This window comes from Anabrus simplex, chromosome 4 (genome assembly GCF_040414725.1).
Source record: "Anabrus simplex isolate iqAnaSimp1 chromosome 4, ASM4041472v1, whole genome shotgun sequence".
Taxonomy (NCBI): domain Eukaryota; kingdom Metazoa; phylum Arthropoda; class Insecta; order Orthoptera; family Tettigoniidae; genus Anabrus; species Anabrus simplex.
Genome location: NC_090268.1, coordinates 103,283,628 through 103,301,851, shown reverse-complemented (window position 1 = coordinate 103,301,851; position 18,224 = coordinate 103,283,628). Strand labels below are relative to the sequence as shown.

General features: G+C 38.2%; 1 protein-coding gene across 1 annotated transcript in view; it reads left to right on the top strand.

Moving 5' to 3' along the window:
• Nucleotides 1-18,224, top strand: part of LOC136872187 (spatacsin) — a 206,301-nt gene that overhangs the window by 108,548 nt on the left and 79,529 nt on the right. The window contains exon 21 of the mRNA XM_067146023.2: nt 3,584-3,793. Within this exon, the coding sequence (XP_067002124.2) occupies nt 3,584-3,793 (210 nt within the window). The remainder of the gene's footprint in view (nt 1-3,583; nt 3,794-18,224) is intronic.

Here is an 18,224-nt window from a genome sequence, read left to right as displayed (position 1 = left end):
AGTGTTTTCAGTTCGATCTCATGCCAAAGGCAAAAGGCACATCGAAAGAGTAAACGCTTCGAGTTCCAGCATAAAACTGTTTCACATGATACCTGCCAAGGAAGCAACTACAGACTCTGTTCCAGTGAAAGCTGAACTTTGTGGAATGCTTACTGCAGTTGTTAATGATAAGCATACTTGTGTTGTGCCTAGAAGCACTCTTAACAATTTTATCATCAAGGATGAAGTTATTACTGCAGAAATGTTGTGGGCTATTACTCAAATTGTGATCCATTCTTCTGCTAGAAATTTTGGCATTTGTAGTGATCTTTTTAAAATCATGTTTCATGGCAGCAAATTCGTGAAGATGTTCAAGTTGCACAAGGATAAACTTGGATACCTAGTTACATATGGACTGGGTCCATACTTCCAAAAAGAATTGACAAACTTGGTTAAAGAGTGTCCTTGCTTTTGTATTTCTTTTGATGAAAGTTTAAATTCTGTCACTCAGAAGGCTCAAATGGATATGGCTGTTAGATTTTGGGATGGAAACTTTGTTCAAACAAGATATCTTACATCCGCATTTTTAAGTCATGCTACTGCTGAGGACCTTCTGAGGACATTTTTGCACAACTTGAAAGACACTGGTTTGGATGTGAAAAAGATGCTGCAATTATCAATGGATGTAAACCTGAAGTTTTTGAAAGATCTAAAGAAGTACTTGGGGGATTCACCTTCAGATCCAGAGCTGTTAGATTTTGGTACCTGCTCCTTTCATACTGTTCATGATGCATATAAAATGGTACACAACAACTCTGAATGGAACATTCACAGATTTTTGCGCTCTCTATATTGCTGTTTCAAGGATTTTCCAAGTAGACATGCAGATTACAAATGGATAACAGGATCACATCTCTTTCCTCTGAAGTTCTGCTCTATCAGATGGGTCGAAAACTCAAAAGTTATTGAAAGAGCTGTGGAAATGCTGCCACATATGAAGAAGTATGTTGATGCTTTTGAGGAGAAACTCCTGCATCAGAAAACTTTGGAATTATAAAATGTTTTGTATGAAATGATCTTCCACCGCAGTTGGGATTCATGCGTTCTGTTTTCCATGAACTAGAACAGTATCTCTCCAAGTATCAGAGTAATGATCCTCTTTTGTCTTTTATGTTCTCTGATCTGAGTACTATGCTTGAACACTTGTTGGGATGAATTGTAAAGAACCAGGTTTAAGTGTCTGCAAATGCTAGTAAGAAACTTCTCTCGATTGATTTGAAGAAAACAGAAAACCTCAAGCCCTTCCATGCTGTTGACATTAGATTTGCAGCCTCAACAGCTTTAAAAGGTAAGGGAATAAAAGACGTTAAAGTTCTTCAGTTCTATGGAAACTGCAGAAAATTTCTTTTTGATATTTGTATGAAGATTTTTGTCAAAAGCCCTCTTGCTTTCTAGTTTGTTAGAGGTGCCAGCTGCTTCAATACTGCAATTATGACGTCTGTTAGGACCTGCAGGATAACTGCTGTATTAGAAGTTCCTGTTGAGAAAAAACAATTATCTCCTATGGAAGCTGATATTGCAAACGGAGACAACTTAGATTTCTCATCAAAGGAAGTAGTGAAGTACAGTATCTCAAGAAGTTTGATCCAAAACGATCAATTGGACGATTATCTTAGCACCGCCTATTTTCATCACAGTGTTTCAAAAGAACTTATCCACTTCATACAAAAAGTACTTTGTTTTGTTTCATAGCAACGCTACTGTACAAAGGGGTTTTTCATAAATAAAGAATGCCTAGTAGAGGATCTTCATGAAAATAGCTTGATTGCACAGCGTCTGGTGTATGATGCAGTATCTGCAGCTGGTGGAGTATTAGCTGTCAGTGTTTCAAAAAAGATGATCCATGGAGCCAAAAATGCATCAACATTGAGAAATGAAGCTTTAGAAAAGTATAAAAAGAGTACAGATAACATTGCAGCCAAAAGAAAATTAGCAGCAGAAGAAATAAAACATATAGAATTGAAGAAACAATATATTACACAGAGTGCTAAGGGAGAGACAGAAGAACTGAAGAAAGAGGTGAAAATACTGAAAGAAAATACTGCCGTAAGTGTATGAGTGTACCTTTGAATATAGGCTATAGTCGTAGTGAATTGATAATTAAATACATATGATAATAATTCACAAATTTGTTATAGAATGTATAAACTATATAGCATAGCACACAACTTTTTGTACAAAAAAAATGAAATGGCATATGGCTTTTAGTGCCGGGAGTGTGTGAGGACAAGTTCGACTCGCCAGCTACAGATCTTTTGATTTGACGCCCATAAGCAACCTGCACATCATGATGAGGATGAAATGACAAAAATTACACATACACCCAGCGAAATTAACTAGTTATGGTTAAAATTCCCGAACCTGCCGGGAATCGAACCTGGGACGCCTGTGACCAGAGGCCAGCATGCTAACCATTTAGCCATGGAGCCGGACACTTTTTGTACATTACATATATTATAAAGCATAAAAACTACTGTATATAGAATAACTTTTTTTTTTGGTGATGCATATAAAACTGATTGATTTCATATATATGTCTTTCTTGTGACTTATCTAGAACAAGTTTTTACTTAGAATAAGCCTGGTACAAAATCTTTTCAAGAACAGTTTACTTCCACAGTGTGTGTTGTGTGATACTCTTTCTTTGGCTGTGTTTATTGGATGTAAGTATTAACGAAGTGATCCAAATATCCAAAAGTGCATTGTCACTTAGAAGCAGTGATGTTAGATAAGACTTTTCAAGTATATTTTGTGTATGTGTAATAGAGCATTGTAAATTGATAACGAACAATTGTATAGTATGAAGCTATAAATAAAAGTTTTTTTTTCCATTTATATAAAACTGGGAGTTTGTCAACTTTTTGTCTTGTAATTTTTTTAATAGTTTTACAAACAATTTTGTATTCATTGGGATTGCAATTTTTTTTTTTTTCCAAAGCAAGAGTTGTATAAATTTTCTAATTCACCTTGTTTTCTTGACACGCCATAAGCCCAAAAGCCTATATCATGTCTAAAAGTATGGGCCGTGAAAGCATCAAGTTAACAATACTTGCTAGTCAAGACATACAGGAACAGAATGTACCACCATACCACACCAAACTCTTTTTTTACTTGAAATTATACAGTAGTTACTTGAATGCAGTTACTACTTATTGGGTACTTTTTTTTAAAAAAAAATCAGAATAACAATTGTTTGTTTATTTCAATAGCTGGCTGGATCATTGAACAGGGAAGTTCAAATTTGGAGATTATACAAGGTAGGCTGAAAAATTATTTTCTCTTCCAGGCCTAAATCCCAAAATGATATTTTGAATGTCACTTCCTCGGCTGGAATGGAACCTGCACAATTAGAAACAAGGACAATAAGTTAAATACTGATAATATTAGGTATTTGTGCTCTGCACTTAGACAGCTGAATACTGATTCAGGATGTCATTTTGTCAATTCCTTTGTGTCTGTTTGTCCATCCTGTAAACTTGATTTTAAAGTGGAAATTTAAAAATATTTTGTTACTATTTAGGCTTTTTTTCTTTCCTTTTTACAGCTTTATTATGGGAATGATTCTCCTGGTTTACTGCGTAGCCTGAAGTCAGATATAATAAAGTCTTCAGACACATCCACTCTAGAAACTCCTCTACCAATGAGCGATGAACAGAAGCGAACAAAATTAAACTCTCTGATTGGAAAGCTGCTGGATCAAGGAGATGTCGTATCTGCGTTCAGAGTAGAGTCATTGTTCGGTCATGAAAATCAGGTATGTACTCTAAATACATGGTGGAACAATAAGGTACGATCAAACTTTCAGGATACCTTCCTCACATGTTGAAGAAGGAAATTTGTTATTTGGACATGGGTCCGGAAATGTTTTATATCCAAGTTAGAATTCATTTTCTACAACTGTACAATTGTACGTAGTACATTAATCATGGGGAACAGACAGGAACAGAATGTACCAGCATACCACAGGAAGCTCTTTTTTACATAATGCCCCTAAAAGTATCTGGAGAATAAAACTTCAAATAATCACAATTTCAAAATCTTGAAGTCATGATTAGAACGACACTTAACACAACATAATTCCTTTCACTCAAGTCCCATATTAAGAGTGTTCATATGTGCATGGATATAATGATGATATGTATATTTACGATTGCCTGTTCTCATATTTGGCTGAAGACGACGTTCACCAGCATCAAAACTAGTTCCAAGTAAATGTTATAACTTATTTAGTTTAATATTAGTACTGAAAAGGTGGATTTTTATTTTTACTTATCTATTATCCTCAGTTCAATACAGACTTAAAAATGAAATTTTTAAGTTTAAATGATGTATTAACACACAAAGACTTCCAATATGGTACCAAGAAACATCATAATAGGTCATTGGTGTGAAACATGTATATATTCTTTGTAGATTGTTTTAGAAAAAGGGGGGTTGTTTTTGGGGAATAAAAAAGACAACGCAAGGGCGAGAAGGTGTTTTTATATCGTGAGTTGCTCTTTTCTTCTTTTTGGTACCCTGGTAATGAACTAGATAGGAGCATGGACGGTTGTCCACCCATTTAAATGTCGGAGATCTATTCTTGTGTACAAGGTGTGTTCCCGCGAGCAAGCTTGCCCCCAGATTTCATGGGCCGTGTGTCATTTTTGTTTTTTGACACTTGTTATATTCTTAGTGAGTAACCCAGCCACCGAGAGGAGAGAACAGCATTTATATCGTTGTGAGAATAAAGTTGTTACACAAAGAAGTAAATATGTTCTCTTATATTTTTCTTTCATAAATAAAAAACAACACATATTAAGAATGATAAATTGGCAACAGACAAAGCAGATATGGTGCCTCGGAAAAGGTTAGGGCGTCCCCTGCTAAAAGTGACGTGCAGCTCTTCAGGTGCTGGGGGAACTGTGAAAAATGGGCAACCAGCACCCAAACTACATCAAAATTGCAACAGTAAATGTACTGACACTGACAGGAAAGACAGAAGAACTGGTTGACTTCATGATAGAAAAAGATATAGCCATACTTGAACTGTGCGAGACCAAGAAGAGGGGTACAGGGGAGATCCCTCTGAGAGAAGGATACAGGCTGTATTACAGCGGAGGACCTGAAGCAAAAAATGGAGTGGCCATCGTACTTAGAAGAGAAATCCAAGAATATGTGGAGTATACAAAGTACGTCAGCGATAGGATGATGATGATGAGACTCCAGTTTGAAAATGGCGTGAAAGATCTATTTCAGTTGTATGCCCCACAAACTGGTTGCATAGATGAACATCTAGAGGACTTCTTAGAGGAAGTGGAGAGACAGATAGAAGATAAGGAAGTACTATTGATGGGAGATCTAAATGCACAAGTTGGAATGGAAAGACAAGGAAAGGAAGATGTTGTAGGGCCCTTTGGATATGGAAATGTAAATTCAGAAGGCGAGTTGTTGGTGGATTTTTGCATGAGGAACCAAATGATTGTTGGAAACACCTGGTTTAGGAAGAAGAACAGTCAGAAGATTACAAGGTATGGTTGGGGAGACAGACGAACAAAGACCATGATTGATTATATAATCATAGAGAAAGAACAACGGAAGAACCTTGTAAATGTAACAGCCATGCCTGAAGAAGCCTTTGGTGGAGATCATAGAGTTGTGATAGGAAAATTGAAAGTTGGAAAGATTGAAAAACCTCAATTAAGAAGAGAGAAAAGAATTAAAGTATGGAAGTTGAAGGAGAAAAGCATACAAGAAGAATTTCAAAGGGAAATAATACCCTTGGTACCCAGGACAGAGGTGGGGAATGTTGAAGAGGAATGGAAAAGATTTAAGGAAGCACTGGTTGGATGTGCAGAAAAGGTGTGTGGTAGAACATCAGGAAATGTGAAAGACAAAGAAACACATTGGTGGAATGATAGGGTAAAGATTAAAGTGAAGGAAAAGAAAATGGCATGGAAAGCATGGAAAACATCTAAGACTGAAGAAAGTAGAAGAAAATATGTGGAGGCAAAGAATTTAGCCAAGAAAGTAGTCGTGGAAGAAAAGAGGAAAAGCTAGGCCTTATTCACACAGAAATTGAGAGATGATACGCAGGGCAGCAAGAAATTACTGTATGGTATCTTAAGAAACAAAAAGAGAGATCAAGTAAACACCAGATTTGTGAAGGATGAAGGTGGCATAATTTTAACAAAGCCAGAAGAAATAAGAAATAGATGGAGAGAGTATTTTCAGTAGCTGCTGAACATAAGAACGGATGACAGTCATTCAATGGACGACCAGGAAAGGCAATTAGTTGATGATGAAATGGATAAAGAAATTACAATGAATGAAATTGAAATGGCAGTAAGAAAGATGAAGAATGGAAAAACTGCTGGAATAGATGAAATTTCAGTGGAGATGATAAAGGCAGCTGGTGCTGTAGGCCTGCAGTGGACATATCAGGTTCTCAGGAATGTCTGGGAGAATAAGGAGGTCCCTGAGGATTGGCAAAAAGGAATAATCATCTCAGTTTTCAAGAAAAGCGATAAGAAAGTATTGAAGAACTACAGGGGAATTACTCTAATATCCCATGTTGCTAAGATAATGGAAAAGATACTGGAAAGTAGAATAAGGTTGAGGGTTGAGAATCAGATACAGGAAAATCAGTTTGGTTTCAGAAGTGGAAGGTCAACAATAGAGCCCATTTTCATTATGAGACAACTAATGGAAAAGCATTGGGAGTACAGGAATGATATGGTGATGACATTCATTGATATTGAAAAGGCATATGACAGTGTCCCCAGGACGAAAGTTTGGGACAGTCTGGTGCAAACACAAGTTGGCAGGACAAGTTGGTTCAAAATAACTAGTGGGCTGAGACAGGGAAGTATTCTATCACCAATCCTGTTTACAATAGTAATGGATGACACCATGAGAACAGCAAAAGCAGCATATGGAGGAAGAGAAATGAACATGATGTTATTTGCAGATGATATTGTGATTTGGGGAGAAGACGACAGGAAGATTCAAGAACAGTTGAATGTGGTGAATGGGAAGATTGAAGAATGTGGATTGAAAATAAGTGTAGAAAAGAGTAAAACTCTTGTTATGACTAGAGGAGAGAAAGAAGGGAAAGGTCAGATTAGACTTGAGACAAGCCCCTGGAAGTAGTGGAAACGTTTAAATACCTGGGGAGTGAATTAATGGAGAATGCTCGACTGGATGCTGAGATTAGTAAAAGGATTCAAGCTGGAAGTTGTTTCTATCATAGTGTAAGAAATATGTTATGGGACAAAGATGTGCCAACGGAAGCAAAGGATACTATGTACAAGATGTATTACGTACCCATAACAACTTACGGAGCAGAAACTTGGACAATGACAAAGAAGGATGAGAGTCGAATACAGGCAGCCAAAATAAAGTTCTTGAGGAGTATGATACAGAAGAGTAGAAGACACAAAATAAGGAATGAGAAAATCCGGGAAGAAATTGGAGTGGAAAAAATGAATGATAGAGAAGAGCCGACTAAGATGGTTTGGGCACATAAAGCGAATGAGTGACAAAAGAATGCCAAAAAAAGGTGATGGAAATGCAAATCCAAGGAAGGACAGGCCGTGGACGACCACTATTGAGATGGAAGGATACCATCCAACTCAGCATTATAGAAAGAAACCTGGACTGGGACACAGTGTTGGAGGAGGAGTGGTGGAAAGACCGAAGAAAGTGGAGAGGAACCATATTTGCCCCTACCCGGCTACAGCTCGATAAAGGGAAATGATGATGATGATGATGATGATGATGAAATTGGCAACCCTGCCAGAATTTTCGAAACTCAGCAGTGTAAATTAATCAAATGACGTGGTGATTTTACGGAAGGCACTGGCATCCCGAGGTTTACCGACGGCTGGAAGCAAGGCGGAGCTACAAGAGAGGCTGCTCCAGGATTTGATAGAAAACAAGGAGGACCTAGGCAGTTTCGACTTCGAAGTCACCTCGGAGAAGGAAACCAACGACCAGGTAAGCATTATGCTTGCACAACTATTTTGATCAAGGCCCAGTCTAACATCGAGACCCAATCTGAAGAACTCGAAGGGAAAATTGAGGCTCAGTCTTAAGAAATAACGGGCTGAATCAATTCCTGGGTCAAAGATCTGAAAGAAGATATTTCAAAAATTAATGACAAAATCAGCAGCGTAGAATTAGATGTAGATAAAGTAGTAATTGATATGCACACCTTTCAGAACAAAGTCGAAGAGAAGATTGGAGAAATTGAGGGGGAATCCAACAGTTTTACAACCGAAGTAGGCCAGAAATTTACGAAGTTTGAATCCGAGGTTAATAGAAAAATTGTAACCCTGGAGCAAAACATTTCTGTAGGCAGTGATCAAGCTAGCAGAGGTATGGACCTCCCCCTTGGGATACCGGTCGATCTCAGAGTAATCAAAGACAGCTTACCGGAATTTCATGGGAGACTCGAGGAGCGTCCTGAAGCATTTCTAAAGCCATTGGAGTCTCTACTGGAGAGGACAAATATATCTATGGAAATATACTTGAAAATTGTCAGCCAGCAGCTCAAAGCGTCATCAGGGGCTTGGTGGCAGAACATTAAAGGGCTCAGCCTTGACTGGGAGGAATTTAAGAAAGAATTTGTCCAGAGATTTGACTCAGAGTCTGTCCAAACTTCATTACAAAAAAAGTTCCTAACTGAAGTGCAACCCAGTGGAATGAGAGCAGGAGCTTTCGTAATTCAAAAACTCCAGATCTTTAAGCAAGTCCACGAAGGGGAAAATATTGATACGAGCATCCCGTATATAATTGAACTGCTACATGATAAGGTTCGATCGCTTGTTAAGGTGGCATAACTAAAAACCTTTGAAGAGCTCTGTCACATCGTAGCAAAATTAGACGAAAAACCAAGTTACAATACCTCAACAGCGAAGGAACCCCGAAAATGCTACCGATGCGGGCAGATCGGGTATTTTATAGGCCAATGTCCAGAAAACTAGCTTGGGACCGTTTAAGTTGGGGTAAGGAGGGTTCCGGAAGAATGAAGAAGCCCCAGATACATGACACTCGGCTAGAAGGTAAACATATTGGTCAAATCTGTAGTGATGATGAACCTAATCCACCCCACTCAGCTATTAACTTGACGATTGATGATAAGCCTTTAATCGCTATCCTTGACACTTTACACTCATTTGTGAGCATGAATGTGGCAAAATTCTTAAAACCTTTTCGTCTTGCTAAGGTGGCAACAGTCAGGGACACAACTTATCACATGCATTACCAGATTGAGGGTTGTACCTTTCTTCAAACCAAGTGCTCTACTGAAGTCATAGATATACCAGTGAGGATTATCAAGGATTTGATGCCTGACATAATATTAGGACATGACTTCTTAGCTAAATATGAGGTAGTGATAGATTATACAGCCAATGAAAATAATATTCTTTGGTAATAGAGACAGAATTAGGTTGGCATGGGTTGAAAATAAAGCCTTCGAGTCTGAAACTTTAGAAACCAATGTATTGGCCAGACTGAAAACTGGACTGTTGAAGGTGGAGGAGAAGGAAGACCTTGAAAAGTTGCTGAATAAGTTTCCTGAGGTCAGTACTGATAGAATCAGATTTACCACATATTACGATCTCCCTTTATACTCTATGTTTCCCTACCTTGCTTGGCGCTGCTTGCTTCAATTCTACGCTCGCCGCATGATGTACTCTGCTCACCTACTGTCAACTCGACTGATTACGTCAGCTGTGCTACACTTTGCCGTGCTTGTGTACTGTGCACCACGTGACTTAATTCTTTCTAGAACTCGCTAGTGTGTATAGCCTTCGCTTCGTTTCTGGAAACTTCCTTTCCTCTTTAAATTGCTCTCTCCGCCCATCCATCCTTGAGTCGGACTTTCGTGGCGGAGTGGTGGATTTACACACGCTAACTACCGTGTGCTGTGCTATTATCTCAACTTCAGCTGGACATTATCTGCTACAACTCGGTGAGCAAGGCTTATAACACATTTGTTTACATTTGGACTTTACCTTCATTCTGGCATTTGCCTATTATAAATACTTTACTCAGTCGAGTGGCAATGCTTCGCTTTAAAACTTTCACATAGACTCTTTCTACTTATGAACTGCGCTACGGACTATTTGCAAAAAGAAACCTTCTTCAGTTCTCATTTATGATCTATTACTACTGCTAAACTATTCAATTACCCGGTGAAGAAGATCCTTTCTCATCCTAGTCCCCTTTCCCTTCCCATGCATCCTTTTTCTTTTCAGGGTTCTGGTTTCGATGCATATTGTATACTTTTGTAAATGTGGCACATCTTTTTTAGATTTTTCTTCCATTTCCAAATTTTTATCTGGTTGTTAACTTATGGTTGTTAAAAATATATTTATATATTATTTTGCACTGTTATTCTGGTCATCTTCTTTTGGGCCTAGTTCCTTCCTTACTGCGCGATTTTCCGCATCATAGCCTACTTCTTATTATATTTTATTAAGCACGTTTGATCACCTAACGTTATCTTATCAATTATGGTACATTTTATTTTATTGTGGTATATCAAACTATAAATATTATCATGTCGTCGCCCCGACACACAACAGTAAAGCATAAAATAATTTTTAAGAATAATGCCCCAATTAAACAAAGGCCCTGCCCACTTAACCTAGATAAACGAAAATTTATAGTAAAAAAAGTCAAGGAAAAGGAGAACCAAGAATTGATTGAACCTTCAGTATCAGAATGGACTTCTCCAATAGTACTACCTAAGAAGAAAAATGGTGATTACCGACTTTATGTGGACTTATGTTAGGTAAATAACAAGACTATATCAGATGCTTCCCCCATGCCGCATCTCTGCCATCTGATAAAGCAAGTGAGTCTTCAGTACTCTCGATTTGAACTCTGGCTACTGGCAGGTAGAAGTCGAAGAAGAGTCTCAACCGATGACTGCTTTTTCCATCCCAAGAGGACTCTATCAATTCAGAGTCATGCCATTTAGTCTTAAGAATGCTCCAGCCACCTTTATGCATCTGATGGACAAAGTCTTGTCCGGATACACAGGAGAATTCTCCCAGGTCTATCTGGATGACATCCTCATGTACAGCAATACGTTTTCAGACCATTTGGAACACCTAGCTAGAATATTAAAGATGCTAAGGATTCATGGACTTACCTGCCAAGTCAAGAAGTGTCAGCTTGCATCAGACTCAGTTGAGTTCTTAGGTCATGTATTGGCGGACAAGGGCTTGGAGAGACAAACTGAGAAGAATAGGGCCTTTCAGGAACAGGAAAGGCCTCGTACAAAACGTCAGGTACATCAATTTTTAGGCCTCTGTGGGTGGTAAAGTAGCTTTGTACCACACTTTGAAATAAAAGCTGCTCTGCTAACCGACCTCCTCAATAAAAACATACCATTTAAATGGACCCAAATGGAAGAAACAGCCTTCCAGGAGATAAAAAGATCTATTTGTGATGCTCTAAGTCTAACTTATCTGGATACAAGCCGGAAGGTCTGCTTGCAGACGGATGTGAGTGACATCGGTCTTGGGGCTGTACTTTTCTACGAGAGAGAAGGAGGAGGCAAAGATATAATTGAGTATGCCAGTAGGAAACTTTCTGCTCCCGAGAGAAACTATTATACAGCCGAGAAGGAGGCATTAGCAGTTTTATGGGCTGTCGGGAAGTTCAGAGGTTATCTAGAAGGAAGGAAGTTCAAATTCTTTACGGATAACTCATCATGTCAGTGGTTGAGCCAAGTTTCTGGAACTAAATCCAAACTAATGCGATGGGTCTTGATCCTTGCTGATTTTGACTTTGAAATTTGTCATGTTCCTGGTGTAGCCAATCAAGCTGCAGACAGTCTGTCAAGAAATCCTGAGGATGGACAGAAATCAGCCACGAATTTATTAGAGAGAGAGATTCCTGGGCCAACTAAGGGGTCTCAAACTGACCCTGTGCTCCTTGCTATCCGGTGAGGAAATAATGAGATCGATTTAGATTTAATAAGGAAGTGGCAGACTGAGGATATGCCCTGTAACAGAATGGCATCCTGGATCAGCAAACACAGCACTAATTGTCGATCTGTCCCAGTTCAGTTTAAGATGTGCTACAAGAACTTCTGACTTGAAGACGGCATACTTCCCACCTGCCTGGATTTTCTCTGGTCTTCATCATTCTGAAGTCGCATACCGCGAGGATTTTGAACAAATACCATGATAATCCAGAAGCCGGTCATCCTGGTCAAGAGGAAACCTGTTCTTCGATTCGGCGACGTTTTTTTCTGAATACACATGCGTCAGGAAATCAAGAACTACGCTCAAGCCTGTGCAATCTGTGCTCGCACTAAGGCGAACAACCAGAAGGCGAGTACCAGCATGAGAGGACGCCGACCACGATCAACCTTGGGAGGTCCTCGCCCTTGACCTTATGGGACCCTACTCTAGGACATCTTAGGAAAAAACGGGGATCCTCGTAGTGACTGATTTATTCACCAGATGGGTGGAAGCATTCGCCATCCCTGAAGCTACATCGGGACATATCGTACAACTCTTAAGGATGGAAGTCTTCAGTCGGTATGGGTATCCTCGATGTCTACTCACGGACAATGGCAGTCATTTCACTTCGAGACAGTGGTTGCAAACTTTATCAGACTGGGGAACTGAACACTGGACTACACCGATCTACCATCCTCATTATTACAAGTTGTCCATTTCATGACCGTATCGATGTTTAATCAAGAAGTAAGTATTAATAACCACCTAATCGATACTTTATTAATGCCTCAGGCAAAATTGAATAAAATTAAAACTTACAGGACATGTTTCGACCACTTAGTGGTCCTCTTCAGCTGTATAAATAAAGAACTGAAAAGAAAAACATTATGACTATAAGCACAAATAAAAGTTCTTTGGAGACTCCTTTGATAAAAATGGAGGTCATCAGAATAGGTCATCTTGCCTCTCGTTCTTGTTTGGAAAAGATGTTTATTCTGCGCTGAATAGAGGGTATGTTTTTGAGCGCGACCTGGTGAAGTAACGATGTGATACAGTTTGACAGTTCATGGAAAGCTCTGGAGAGAAGGGAAGTAGAGTTTTTTCGACATCTAAAATAACATGTGAGGGAGGAGGGAGATTGGGCTGTGCTTCTGCGATGTCGTGTTTGATTATATCTCTTGTTCGTCTAGTCTGTTTCATGTCTACCCATTCTAAGTATTTGCTAATATTCTCATATAAGATGTTTTTATGCTCGTTCTTTTCGTTGAGATTCTCTTCAGCGTTTTCCAATTTATCAAGAACGATGTGGATGTTTTCCAGGTTGTTCATAAGATTACCTTTATTAATCATACAGATAATTTGAAGGTCCTGTTTTATATTGGTGAATTTGTGGTTGGACTCTTTCATATGGGATCCCATGGCAGAGAATCTTTTGTATCTTTCAGCATTGACGTGTTCTTGATATCTAATTGAGAAGTTCCTTCCAGATTGTCCCACGTAAGTTTTTTTACATTGAGCACAAGTCAGCTTATAAATACCCGATTCCTGGAATTCGTCATCTTTAAATTTATTAGCTTTATTATGACTAAAGAATCTATGTTTCGTGTTGTTGTTTGTAGAGAAGGCTACCTTGGTATTGTGTTTCTTGAATAAGTTGGTGATTTCGTAAATCTTCGGGTTATTAAAGGTGAATTTTACATATCCTTTTTCTTTTTCTGAATGCTGTTTAAGTTTAATTTGTTGTTGGTATTTGCATTTAGTGATGATTTTATTGATGAATTTCAAACTGAAACCATTATGTAGAGCCTGTTGACGAATGAAAGAAAGTTCCTTTTTTCTGTCTGTTTCTGTTAGCGGAATTTCAAAGGCTCTGTTGACGAAACTATAATAAGCTGATTTCTTTTGCGAGATGGGATGTAAAGAATCACTTTTGATTGTAGTCGGGGTAAAAGTGGGTTTCCTGTATATTTTAAATTGGAAATGGTTGTTTTTACGAATTGTTTGGATATCCAGAAAATTGAGTATGCCTTTCTCTTCTTCTTCAGCTGTAAATTTTATGTTTGGGTCTAAATTATTCAAAGTGTTAAGGATACTGTGACTATCATTTATTTCCTTGTTAATTATGTCATAGGTATCATCAACATATCGAAGCCAGAGATCGAGTCCTTTAATGTGACCTACTATCTGAGTGTGTTCCAAAAAGTCGAGGTAAATGTTAGCTAAAATTCCAGAAGCCGGCGCTCCCATTGGAAGTCCATCTTGCTGATATATTTTATTATTAAAAGAGAAGAAATTGTGGTTCAAAACGAATTCCAAGATAGTAATGAAGTTTTCTATTTCAGGTATACTGATACATTTGTGAATTAATAAATTCGTCTTTATAATCTCAATGGTGTTCTTAATAGGAATGTTCGTGTACATGTCCTTGATGTCGAAGGAACTTGTTACATGAGATGAAGTTAACTTGAAATCTTTAATAGCAATGCAGAACTCTTTGGAGTTTTTTATCGAAGATTTGGTATAAAATACATAGTTATGAGTTAAGAAACTATGAATAAATTGGGATATTTTGTATGTGGGGCTTCTCCGAAAATTAATTATAGGTCTCATAGGTGCATCCTTTTTATGTAATTTAGGCATAGCTCTTGCTTTAGGAAGACCTGGATTCATATTAATGAGTTTTTGAATATCTTGGTCGTTAAAAAGGAAGGAGCTTTGCTTCAGTATCCCTTTCAAATTCTTTTGAATTTTTAGAGTGGGGTCTTTCTCAATTACCTTAAATTTGTTGTTAGTGAAAAAAGTTTCTGTTTTATTGATGTATTCGGTTTCTTTTAATATTACTACTGTTCCACCTTTATCAACTTTCGTTATCACTACATCACTTTGTCTAATTTTACGCTGAACATCCTTCTCGATTTTAGTGTTTGTGGAATTGGTTAGTAACCCTCTAATTATGGAGGGAATTTTTTTCTTTGCTTCGTACTGTACACTATTCTGAATGTCGACTGGAAGGGTTTGTATGGCTGTCTCTGTTTCTGCTAAAGTTTGTATTAATACTTGTCTTTTATCGAAACTATGCCAATTGTGATCAGGCCCTTTGCTTAATAATTGTAATTCTTGTTCTGTAAACGTCGTGTTCGACAAGTTCATGACGGGGGGTGGGAATTGTTCACAATTAAAATAATTTTTATTTGTGCGTATTGTCATAATGTTTTTCTTTTCAGTTCTTTATTTATACAGCTGAAGAGGACCACTAAGTGGTCGAAACATGTCCTGTAAGTTTTAATTTTATTCAATTTTGCCTGAGGCATTAATAAAGTATCGATTAGGTGGTTATTAATACTTACTTCTTTTCTACCATCCTCAGGCGAATCCCACCGAACGTAGAAACCAGGAGCTAAAGAAGATGTTTCAGATTCACTTGGTTGACAAAGAACATACCATCTTGATTAATAAATTTCATTTTGTTCCGTATTGACAGAGAACATACCAAGTGGGACCAGCACATACATGAGTTCTTTCTGGCCATCAGACAGCGGGTTAATGGCGTCACGGGGTTCCCACCTACAGAGCTTTTCCTTGGACATCCAATCAAGAGAACTGGCGACTGGAACTTCATCCATGGACAAAGAGAGGAACCGGAGGATCCTGATACATGTCATGTGCAGAACCAGTGGCATATTCAACAGGCGCACAACCAAGCCAAAGAGCGTTCAAGGAGAGAAGCCGAGAACAACGATGCACCAGAGAAAAGGGAGTTCAGACCTGGAACACTAATTCTTCATCGAAACCATCCCCTCAGCAACAAGCTCTAAAAGTTCCACGCTGGATGACTCCAAAGTGGCTAGGACCTTTCAAGGTGGATAAAAAGTTGAGAAATGGTGTGTATCTCCTGAAGACTACACCTCTGACGAAGGTGTATACATCGGAATTGAACGCGTTACCTCGACCCCTACAAAAGGGCAGAGAGACCAGAGAGTGGACATTCTCTAAGGGGCCCTAGAAGAAGACGGACTCCAGGGAGGATCAGCACAGACCGATACCTACCTTGGAGGATGAGAAAGATGAAGACATAGATATCAGGACACCCAGATATAATTTAAGACCTAGAGAAAGAAAGGTCCAGGATAGATATTGAAAGTTTTAGGGGAAATAATTGTTATAGGTCCGATATCCTAATTGTGCTAAAACCTTCAATAATCATATATAATATAATAGACAAAATAAATAGAGTTATGATTATCTATAAATTGTGTTCATATATTAATACTTTGTGTCCCTGGACGTATAACATCCATATACTTATCCTGCATAGATATTAGCATGCTCATTTTATGATGAATAAGCTACAAGTGGACATGATTGTTAAAGACTTGTGACATGGCAATGGACGTATTAACACACAAAGACTTCCAATAAGGCAGCAAGAAACATCACCAATAGGTCATTGGTGTAAAACATGTATATATTGTTTGTAGATTGTTTTAAAAAGAAAGAGCAATTGCTTTTAGGGAATAAAATATATCATGCAAGTGCGAGAAGAAAAAAAGAACGATTGAAGAGAACAGCATTTATATTTTAGTGAGAATAAAGTTGTTACACAAAGAATTAAACGTGTTCTCATGTGATATTTTTCTTTCATAAATAAAAAAAATTGCATATTGAGAACGATAATCCTAATACTGAAAGTACACGTGGTGAATGCGATTACAAAACCAAGACCCAAAATTCATGGGGCCAAAAGGAAATAGACTCTGATAATGACTGGGCAGACCGTTGGACACTCCCAAAAAAGAAAAAAGTCAGAGTGTAGCCTACATTATAAATGTGGAAGTTGCTCTAATAGGCATCTATATGGTGATTACTGGCACCTTTCCTCACAGAGAGAGAAAAACAAAAAACACATCATGGCGACGACGATGACAACGATGACGATAAACAAAAACCTGAAATGTACTAGCCCAAAATGTAAACAGTATATGTTTATTGATGTACATTATGATGCTTGAGGTTCAAAAAGGAAACATAATGGCTACTAGAAGAGATATAGTCTAAATATCTGTGAACTACAGTACATTACGTACGAGTAATTTGTTTCAAAATATTTCCTAGCAGTTTGTGATATTAATTATACACAACATTTATGCCAGTAAATACGACAGCAAATGTATAGAAATAATTATGTAACAACTTGTCAGAAGCCCAATAGTAATTGTATTATTCTATACTGCCTGTAAGAAACGATAGACACCTCAGCCTAAATAAAAATAAAAAAGAGGTTGAAATGATATTAGTGTAAGAAAGACATACTAGAATGATTCATTGACCTCATATTTTCCCACCGAGCTCGATAGCTGCAGTCGCTTAAGTGCGGCCAGTATCCAGTAATCGGGAGATAGTGGGTTCGAGTCCCACTGTCGGCAGCCTTGAAGATGGTTTTCCGTGGTTTCCCATTTTCACACCAGGCAAATGTCGGGGCTGTACCATAATTAAGGCCACGGCCAACTCCTAGGCCTTTCCTATCCCATCGTCGCCATAAGACCTATCTGTGTCAGTGCGACGTAAAGCAAATAGCATATTTTCTTCCATGGTGATGTGAAAACTGACTGTTCTTGTCACTGGCTTCTCACCAAGGCAGCCGGGGTTTGAATTTCAGCCATTCAACATGGGATTTTTTAAAAAGAAGTCATGTCCCTGTGTTTCAGAGTCTAAATAATACTGGAGGTCCAGTGGCTCTGATTACAATGTCAACAGGCACATAAAACAATGACATATTTGCTCATATTCTCCTCTGTGCTATACTGGTCACCATAATAAGTTTGTATTCATGGGGTAAGGAAACAATGTGTGTTGTGGGAGGAGTAGGCAGCAGGCAAGGTCAGGTTTGTCTCCACTACAGAGAGTTGCACACAAACACTGTAGTTTCATAAGTTTACTCATCAGTTCATCACACTCCTTTTAGTTTAAGTAGCATGAGGAAGGAGAAAAAGACAGAATAAATGAATGAAGTATCAAGACAAGATTACTTGAATTACTTGAAAATGAAATAGCCAAAAGCATGAATACTCTGTATCATGAAATGCTAGGAAACCAGTGTTAGCTTTCAGAATATTGTTTAATCCTCCTCCTCCTCCTGTGATCTATGATCCTAACAGATGTAGGTGTGTGTCCTACCCGGGTATGAAGTAAGTTGAATCTTTGTATCAAGTTTTTACAACT